Genomic DNA, 9,378 nt, shown 5'->3' with positions numbered 1-9,378 from the left:
AATTTATTAGGAAAATCTACATTAAAACACAAAAAGCAACACAACTCCTTTTAAATCCTTTGTCTTCCTATTATGTAACATTGTTCCTTTAAGATGACATGTCCCTGGCCGCATGCCACCCTGCATGCGCTGTGTTATTTTTTCAGAGTGATTCCACATTCCACTGTTCTATGTATGTGTCTGGGTTACAGTTTGGCTCAGTTGCATCTGGAGCTTTAACTGTAAGGTCTATATCTTCCGTGCTGTTAATAAACCTACTTTTAATCTTTAACCTGATTCGGAGTATTTGCAACTTCTCCCCTCATATTTAAACAAGAAAAATCATATATGCATTAATAAGAAATACAACAAAAATATATTTAACAATTGCTACATTCTGCTTCCCATGAAACCTTCAAAATTCTATCTTGCTATACCTGCACCATTGCGTCCAAGAACAATTTAACTTTAATCTGCTCCTTTTAATCTGCACGTTATGGTTACGAGCAGGTTATGGTTAAGAACGCCAGTGTTCTAGTTCGATACTACACTGTGTTAAAACAGGCCTTTTTAACCGGCTCTCCTTTTCTTTTAGTACTGGCCACCATCGGCATTAAGCCAGATTCACATGCGCTCAGCGTGATTTGAAGTGTCCACAAATGACAGATCAGGGAATAAAAATCGTTTCTCCGAGAGTTGTGATTATGCCGATAAAAAAACGTAGTAGATTACTTCTTTACATGATTGTAGCAACGTCACCACTGACTTCTTCTTTTACGATTAGCTGTTTCCGGAAATCTGTATAGCTTTCAATCACGCACTGAAGTGTGGGAATTGTAGTCATTGCATCTGTTTTGCTGGTAACACCCAAAGATTTCAACATCAAGCAAGACTCAATTTCCCATCGGCATATGTACGCTGTCACACTGCGCAGCTTCACTGGAGTAAAGAAAGGACTCCCATAGTGAAACGAAGTAGGTCTGACGTCAGCCAGGCGGATAACAAGCATTTTTGTGACATGATTTCTGTGTTATCGTTGTGCATGTGAGTGATATTTACGTGCCTCGTGAGTGACAGTTAACACAGAGAGCTTAACAGGTAAATTGGTGCACTGCACTCACTTAGATTTTCTGTTCCTCTATTTTTTGGTATCTATGGCCCCGTAGTTCTTTAAAGTGCCAATAGCTATACTGGAACTATCAGAATGTAATGGGGAAAAAACTAGAAGATGAACCTGCTGGACCTCTGCCTACTTTTTTTCGCTGTGGGTTGTGTTTCTTCTGAACGGTGAAAACATAATTGTTTCCTTTTTATGTAAGTATATTATATAATACACGGGATGGAGCCTGCAGTCCATGTATTAAAAGCTGCATCCGATTCCTATTTTAGTCGATTTGTGATGTCAGTAGTCACCTGTAATAACAAAATGATGCATCTGCCCAATTGTATAGCTTATTTCATTTGAACTATGACATAATAATGTCTTCTAAGGAAAAAAAAACGAGGCCTTCTTAAGATCTGTTTTTGTAAAAAGAACAGTGATCAGCAGGAAGGTTATATTTATGTTTTTTTTTTTTGTTTCATACTGTAGTTTGTTACAAGAAAGAATGACCCCCCCCTGCATAACAATACTTATGCTGAGCTACGACCTTTTCTTTAAAAAATAATCTTAATTTCATTAAACTGATTCTAATATGTTTTTATATGTAAATTATTAACTGTGTTTCATTTCTGCAACTTGTTTGTTTAGCTTTTCAATTTATGGAGGTACCTGATGGTGTGCACTCTTTTCCCTTTGCCGAACAATGTGCCTTCTCATGGGACACCTGCAGATGCTGAGCAAAGATATTGCACAGGAGCCTAATACTGGGCGACTTGGACAGCTCCCTACCAGTACAGCACTCCGGCACGGGAGGGGGGGGGGGGGGGGGGGTGCATGGGGGGTGCTGGCATTCTCTTTCATGTTGCCCACGTGCACTCTGCTGATGTGGACAGGACAGTTCTACTCTCTCTGCCGGTCATGCCCATCTGTAATTTTTTTTGTGTGCAGATTTATGTAGCGCGAACTCGACCCAAAGGTTTTGCAGTGCTTTACATGAGCACTGGTTACGTTACACAAGGACGTATTCATTTTTAGGTCTCGCATGCGCTGCATAGGCAAAAAGACCTTTAGCAATCGCTTTGGCTTTTCAGCCGACAACGTGCACGCGTTCCATTGCCTTCAATGGCAACGCGTGCACGTGTGGCGATTGCCTTGCAGGAGCGAGCTTGACACCATATGTTTGTAATTAACTTAAAAACACATGGTGCCTCTGGCTCGCTCCCGCAAGGGAAATCCTTCGTGTGCTGTCGCACTCCCCCCACCCCTCCCACTTTTAGCGCGAGGTGCACACGCGCTTGTTTTCTCTGCTTCTAGACATGTCCACTTTTGGTAGATGAGAAAAGTGAGGCACAGGGAAATGGACGGATTGCCCCGATTTCACCCAGCTTTATCATGTGGGGTGCCCGGGAAGGGAACGTAGATCCCATGGATCCATGGTCGTCAGAGTTGGCTCCAGAGCACACCTCCTTGAATCTCTGTATTTGTGTCAATTACTGCTTTCTACTTTTCTTCATGAACGCTTTTCTTAAACCAGCACAGCCTGTGCAAGAATATTAAATGACACATTTGAACAGATTTATGTAACACCTCAGCTTTATAAACACTTAACTAAGTACTGATCTATTCTATATACATAACTATGATGTGCATGTAAAACGTGGTGCACACTGTGTTCTTTACACCTCCCTCGGCAGCCCCTTAGCTCTTCTTTCAGTTTATTTAGCCAAAGATGGAGGTGTTGAAATTTGTCAGCACTAGGGTTGCAACCCTGGAGATGCAGGGGTACTACTTCCGAAAAGTAGGCTTCCACCGTTGATTCTCCCCACGCTGTCTGACTGACTATCTCAAACACTGACTACTAGTTTTAGGAACGACGTTCTCACACCCTACTATGTTGGTTCCTCTCGATGGGACTTTTTTTTTACTTTGTTGAATTCCAAAGCCATGTACCATTGTCACAGTGTCTGTCGCAAATGTTATTTACTGGTATTTACATAGCACTTTTCCACTCCGTTCTATAGTGCTCATACCTCTGATGAGGCTGTGAAGTGCTTTGGTTTGCATCAAGTTCATTGGTGCCCTTGGAGTGCATGGTTGAACTAGGTATGGTTCTAGTTTTACTTATACAGGAACTGTTTAATGAAGTGTGCAAACTTTAAAGCTGGGGTAGAAGCTTGGTGTGTCCGAACTTGGCTGCACTCAACCGTCGGATGTTGTGGAGAGTGTGAGAATAGATGCATTTGTGCATGCTGGTGACATGCGTAACAAGCATTGGCATAGCCAATAGGTCTCGCCTTTGGGACCTTATAAGTGTTCCGCCATGCAACAGTTGATGTTGTTGCACCAAGGATATTGTGCTGCATAACTAAATACTTATAAGGCCCCAAAGGCGAGACCTATTGGCTATGCCAATGCTTGTTTTTTTTTGGTAGGCACGGGGAGATTAAGTGATTTGCCCAGAATCACAGTATGTGGACGTGGCCCCAAGGCTCGAACCTTGGTTTCCGGCACCAAGGTCGGTAGCTCTAGCCGTCAGACCACACCGTATCCTGCCTCTCCTTCTGCTCCACCCCACTCTGGGAACAGAGGGGCAGGGTGTCCAGGCCTGTAAAAGAGCTATATGCTCCAATGAAGTACTCCCCCAGCCCCTCCCGCAAATCCACCCCCCATGGCACTGGCCCTTCCTGGAGTCAAATGAAAAAGAAGTTGTTGCACCACACGTGTTGTAACTGAACACCCTTGCGGCACTGCTCGGCCACGCTCCAGTGGATCAATTTGTTGGGTCTTGCCTTGCTCTATAAAGGCAGATTGAGAAATTATCTGAGAAGAAATAGGCCAGATGCACTCTAGGGATTTAGCAATCGAAAAAACAATAAAAGCGGTGGTATCTGAGTCTGAAGTACATATTCTCAAAGCAGCCCTAAACTGGTGCATTCCTAAGATGTGACATTGGGGTGAAATCCATCGCTTACGCTGCTCGAAATATTTTGGACAAAAAACAGTAGGTGGTCATCGGTTTCAACGCTTCCTCTACGAGCTTGGCAAAGTTTGCTACCCCCCAGAGGCCCTTCCATTTAGCAGTAAAAGTAGCTCTTGGGATGGCGTCCAACCTAAACATTATATAAAAGACTTTTGTAAAAGGGGGATCAAGCTCGTCCATGTATGTCTCAAAGAAAGGTAAAAGCTTTACCTCTAGACGTCTAGTAGTTAGAGAACCCTGGCCTGTCCTTTCAAATATTCATTCCCTGGTCCCTCACCCATCTCTGATCTCCTAGACTGCTCTCTGCAGTAAAATAGTTCCTGTTTCACCCTGAATCCTTTTAGTCAGACCGTGGTTTTGTGTTGGGCTCGGGAGAGGTTGATGGGATAGACTGGTGTCCTGACTAATGATAGTTGGTGTGAAGCAGGGTCAAGGAATTCAGATTGGGCAGGTTCAGATGAACTGCCCCTCTTTTCTGCAACCAAGCAGATCAGTTCTGCTGATGGTCTGAGCTCATTCTGGGCGTGTGTGCTCGCCTCAATATGTGCTGTTTTCTCCGTGGCCTTTTTTGGTGCCATGTTTGCCTACCACTCGAACATATTCCACTTTTTTCTGTCAGTGACTGCTTGTAGCTCTATCCCACTCTACCCATCCCACAGCTATCTGCACCTCCACATTTCGTTATACTGTCAGCTCTGCACCCTGTTCTGCATGGGAGTCCATTCTGAGACCTAGATCCACTTTTTCATGTCCTTCCCCGCACATCCTCCACCTGCCAACATATGTACAAGTTCCCACACTGTACCGCCTCTACTCCATCCTTGCATGCTTGATACTTGTCTGTCTGTGCTCCTTCCTGGCGGTGACACAGGGGAGTGGTGTTGAAACCTGTAGTCAGTAGAGAACGAGTAAGTACTTAGGCTGCTGTAGGAGGCCATCTAGGACTTAGACCTGTGCATGGATGTTTGTATTGCCATGCCATATACATGGTGATGGGGGATGGCAAGTAAAATGTTGGGAGAGCATTATTGTCCAGTGCACTGGCCAATAGTTCAGGACCTTCTTGGACCTTCTCGATCCTTGTTTGTAGGCCATGCCTTGTACTCGCCTATCCAATTATCCATTCACCTGCCTGTGCTCTTACCGATTTATTCATCATCCATCCAGAAGACACTCTTATCCTCTCCACTTACTGAGTTATATTGTCACTTCTTCACGTACATATCACACTAACACATTCTTCAGTCAGTGAAGAGCACTTGCATTTGAAAAATGTTAACCTGCTATCCTTGTCAATGATTGTTTCTCTTTGTGGGAACCTTGTATTGGTCGATGCCCTGCTTTAAGATGCACTAAGACACTTGTAAAATATACTTCATAGTTCCAGGATCCTAAAACTACATCCCTTGTTCGACTTATCTTTTGTCAATGAATATACCAAATTTAAGTTTACAGTTCTTCATCTGTGAAAATAGGTGAGAAATTCTTCACGAGGGACTTGACCGATTTAACCCATGCCTTCAGCAGACTTTGACCATGTCTCATGAGAAAAACTATTTTGTGATAGCTATAACCTAGACAAGTTGAAAAGGCGAACTGGAAACACTTCGGTTTTTCAGATCCTTACACCATTTTCCACAATAACAAGGAACTTCTTAGTACACACCCCTCTTTCATTCCTTGGGTTCCGTAATTCTTCATTTTCAACAAGTACCTGTACCTCTCCACTTTTTCCCCCTGTCGCCATGCCACATTCCCCAAAGAAGCTTGTCTCATAATTTTGATATCAGGAGAGATAGGTGCGTTTATGCTCACACTACCTCTTTCTCTAGACCTTTGTATCACTCTCACGTGTACTCTCTATGGTTAGGTTTACCATCAGCAGATTAGTAGCTACTTACACCAAACAGTTGATTTAGCTTTATGTTTCTTCTCTGACAAAGGGATATCAAGCTCAATTAATATTACCTGAGGAGGTACTAATCAATTGTCTATTATTGTATTCATGTTATTTGTTGGGTCCTGATGTATTTATTGTAGGCAGTGTGGGCCTTTTTCCCTGACTTGTTTAGATACATGTTCTGATCCAGAAATATTGAGTTCCTGGGGGCATATTTTAAACATGTTTGTACTCACCTTTTGCACCCATAGGGCATCTTGGTATTACAGAAGGGGTCTCTGATACTTTGGTACTTGTGTGACACCTTCTGTAATAAGGATTGCGCAGGTGCAAAAGGTACACCGGTGGGATAACAAAGGGGTGCTCTGTCTTTTGCATGGGGCCTGTAGCGCATAGTTAGTGCACCACCTGAGGATGCCCCTTGGATGGGTGTAAGAAGGATCCAAAGGACTGCCCGTGCACCCTGCACACAAATGTAGTAACATACTCCAGTCTCTCAGCACTATTTCACTCTGAGTTTATATTATCCTATGGCCACTTTTACTTTGTGCTTATCCTTCCTTACTTCTACCTTTAGGTAGGCGTAAACATAGAATTCCACAGTATGATGCATGGAGAACTGTGTTTTTTTTTTTTTTAAACAAAACTTTTATTGAGTTTTACATATCGTGCATGGAGAACTGTTGACCCTGCAGTCAAATGAATAGTTCTCATTTTAATATGATTTATTTGCTTTTACAGCCCAGCATGAATGAGAAGAAAGAGATCATAACCAGAGTCCATCTTATTCAGAAACTGCTCACTGAAAAGGATTATGAAGATATAAAATGCCACTTAGCTGAGCTGGAAACCACTGATGTGACTGTTGAACTTTTGCAAGAGACTGACATGGTTACAACTGTGTACAGAGTCCTAAAGACTTGCCCATCACGGAATTTGAAAAATAAGGCAAAGCTCTTGTTATCGAAGTGGAAAGTGCTTTACAGAAGCATCTGCCATGTATCCGCGCACTTGCAAAATGGCATTTCTCAAGGAGAGAAAAAGGGTGATGAAGAAAATGTTAAACTGCTTGCAGAAGAGCCAACAGAGGCCTCTTTGGAGCACAGTTCTATTAAAGCCTTGCACTCACCAGATCCCTTGCCATTAGAAAGCGTACAAAAAGAAGCAGACAGTGTACTGAAGATCGATCTCAGTCTTGGTCAAGGGGACTATCCCAGTTGTCATTTGGAACTGGTGAATAATGTTGTAACCCACCAGCAAAAGGAACTCAGTATGGCTGCTCTGAGGACCAAATGCACAGAATTGCTTTACCGAGCTTTGGCTGATTCCATTACATCGCAAGCAAATGAAGAAGAGGTGATTTGGGACTTAGCAAAGAAAATTGAAGAGGACGTCTTCTCTGCTCACGCCAACAATGACAAAAAGTACAAAATCTGCATCAGGAGCAAAGTCTCAAACCTGAAGAACCCCAAAACCCCCCACTTGAGGCAACACTTGTTCTCAGGAACTCTTAGCCCAAAAGAGTTTGTCAAAATGACTGCCCTGGAAATGGCTAGTGATGAGTTAAGGAGACTCAGGGCGTCATATACAGAATTGTCTGTCCTGGAACACCAGCTTCCCCATGGTGTGGAGGGAACCACCACAAATAAAATTAAATGTCGGCGATGTGAGAACTTCAATTGCACAGTAACAGTGATCCCTAGAGGGACACTCTTTCTCCCTGGTTGGGTGCAGAATGGAAAACCAGATGACGACCTAATGACGTTTGTGATTTGTAATGTATGCGGAGAGAAATGGTACAATAATGGGTGGGTTTGTTTGTAATCTGTTACAGAAACTGTGTAATTCACCATAACTTTATTAGTGTATACATCTTTTGCCCTCCTAGAAGTTAACAAAAATGATTTTATTATTGTTTGTAAATTCGCAAAGAAGATTGCATTTACCTTTCACCATTTTAATACAACCTAACGTGATTGATTAGATATCAGTTGTCTACTAGAATAATATCTATACGACAGACTGTATGTGCAATGCCTCCACATTATTTTTAAATTCTTTACTTATGTTGAGCCAAAGGGAGCTGTGCAGATTATTTTAAATGTGTATGACAATACCTTAACAGCAAAGATAACCTGAAAGTTGCCTCTCAGTCTATGATTTGTACAGCTACAAAAATGTACACTTTAAGTTTGTCAGTAGGAGATGATCAATGTATGAACTGTATGATATTGCTGATCCCACTTTCTTAACTTTGGATCCCTAAAAGTTGCCTTATGAATAGTTGGAACCACAAGTGAAGGACTACAGAGAATGTTTTATAGTTGGATGATATGCAATCATAACGTATTATAGATGTGATTTATATTTGTGGTTTTGTTATATGTACAGTATGTTACTTAATATGTTTATACGTTATGAAGCCCTGTATAGAGAGCACAGTACCATTTGGGAGAAAGGTGATAAACACTCTTGATATGGAGAAATATATGGAGAATTGTAGCCTTGAATCATGTGTCTGCTGGAAAGAGAGCAGGGGAAGGTAGTAGTTATTATTATTTGCTTATTCAGTAGTTTCCTTCCTCTTCTTGTGTTTGCCCCTCCCTTGGAGCACAGCTTATACATTGTCCTTTTGATTGGATGATGTGTATGCTTCCACTGCTCAGGTTCAGGGAACTATTTTTTTCTTTTTCTAAACAAGGTGATAAATTGGGATTCTTGAAAGCATTTAAGGTACAGGCAGTGGATTGATGGTGCTCTACAGTTCTAAAATGTTTGGATAACACCCAATAAATCATTGACAACCCTACGTAGGCCTTTGTGGTTTAGTGTATACTGGCAAGAGAGTACTGTGAGAGGTAGCTGATAGGACAGCTGCTTGTACAGAAACACAATGTTCCAGATATTGAATAAAATAAAAACTGTAATGTTTTACACAACTAGCCACACAAAACCAGAATTGGCACTCATTATCATTAGATTCAGTTGGTTTACCCTCGGCCCAAGTATATAATGGAGTTTAGTTGTTGTGTACTGTTAGAAATGGGGGTCTCTAGTTGGCAGAGGTAGGTACCTTTGACCAAGGAGGGGCCCTTGCTTCTAGTCTGGAAAAAGGGGGGTACACTCCTGGATAACCCTTGCTCACCCCCTTGGTAGCTTGGCACGAGCAGACAGGCTTATCTCAGAGGCAGTGTGTAAAGCATTTGTGAACACACACAGTTAAAATACTACAAATGGACACCACACCAGTTTAGAACAAGCATTGGCATAGCCAATAGGTCTCGCCTTTGAGACCTTATAAGTTTTGAGTTATGCAGCACAATATCCTTGGTGCAACAACATCAAGTGTTGCATGGCTAAACACTTATACGGTCCCAGAGGCGAGACCTATTGGCTATGCCAATGCTTGTTTCTCCC

At 42.3% G+C, this 9,378-nt stretch overlaps 1 protein-coding gene across 3 annotated transcripts; it reads left to right on the top strand.

Annotated features, from left to right (window-relative positions):
• The first annotated feature begins 903 nt into the window (after positions 1–903).
• Positions 904–8,770, top strand: TCEANC (transcription elongation factor A N-terminal and central domain containing). Of its 3 annotated transcripts, none has more exons than XM_085622498.1 (2): positions 904–953; positions 6,703–8,770. In XM_085622498.1, the coding sequence occupies exon 2, from the start codon at positions 6,709–6,711 to the stop codon at positions 7,783–7,785; it is 1,077 nt and encodes a 358-aa protein (XP_085478624.1). In that variant the 5' UTR covers positions 904–953; positions 6,703–6,708; the 3' UTR covers positions 7,786–8,770. The 3 variants fall into 3 exon arrangements, with proteins under 3 accessions (XP_085478624.1, XP_085478622.1, XP_085478623.1); XM_085622496.1 differs by having other exon boundaries at positions 926–1,077; XM_085622497.1 differs by having other exon boundaries at positions 946–1,293.
• The last annotated feature ends 608 nt before the right edge of the window (positions 8,771–9,378 follow it).

The sequence above is a fragment of the Triturus cristatus genome, chromosome 8 (assembly GCF_964204655.1).
Source record: "Triturus cristatus chromosome 8, aTriCri1.1, whole genome shotgun sequence".
In the NCBI taxonomy this organism is placed as follows: domain Eukaryota; kingdom Metazoa; phylum Chordata; class Amphibia; order Caudata; family Salamandridae; genus Triturus; species Triturus cristatus.
This window is presented reverse-complemented; position numbering and strand designations above follow the sequence as displayed.

Bases quoted from the DNA above. Each gene is read 5' to 3' on its own strand.
- TCEANC (XM_085622498.1), top strand. From the start codon at position 6,709: ATGAATGAGAAGAAAGAGATCATAACCAGAGTCCATCTTATTCAGAAA.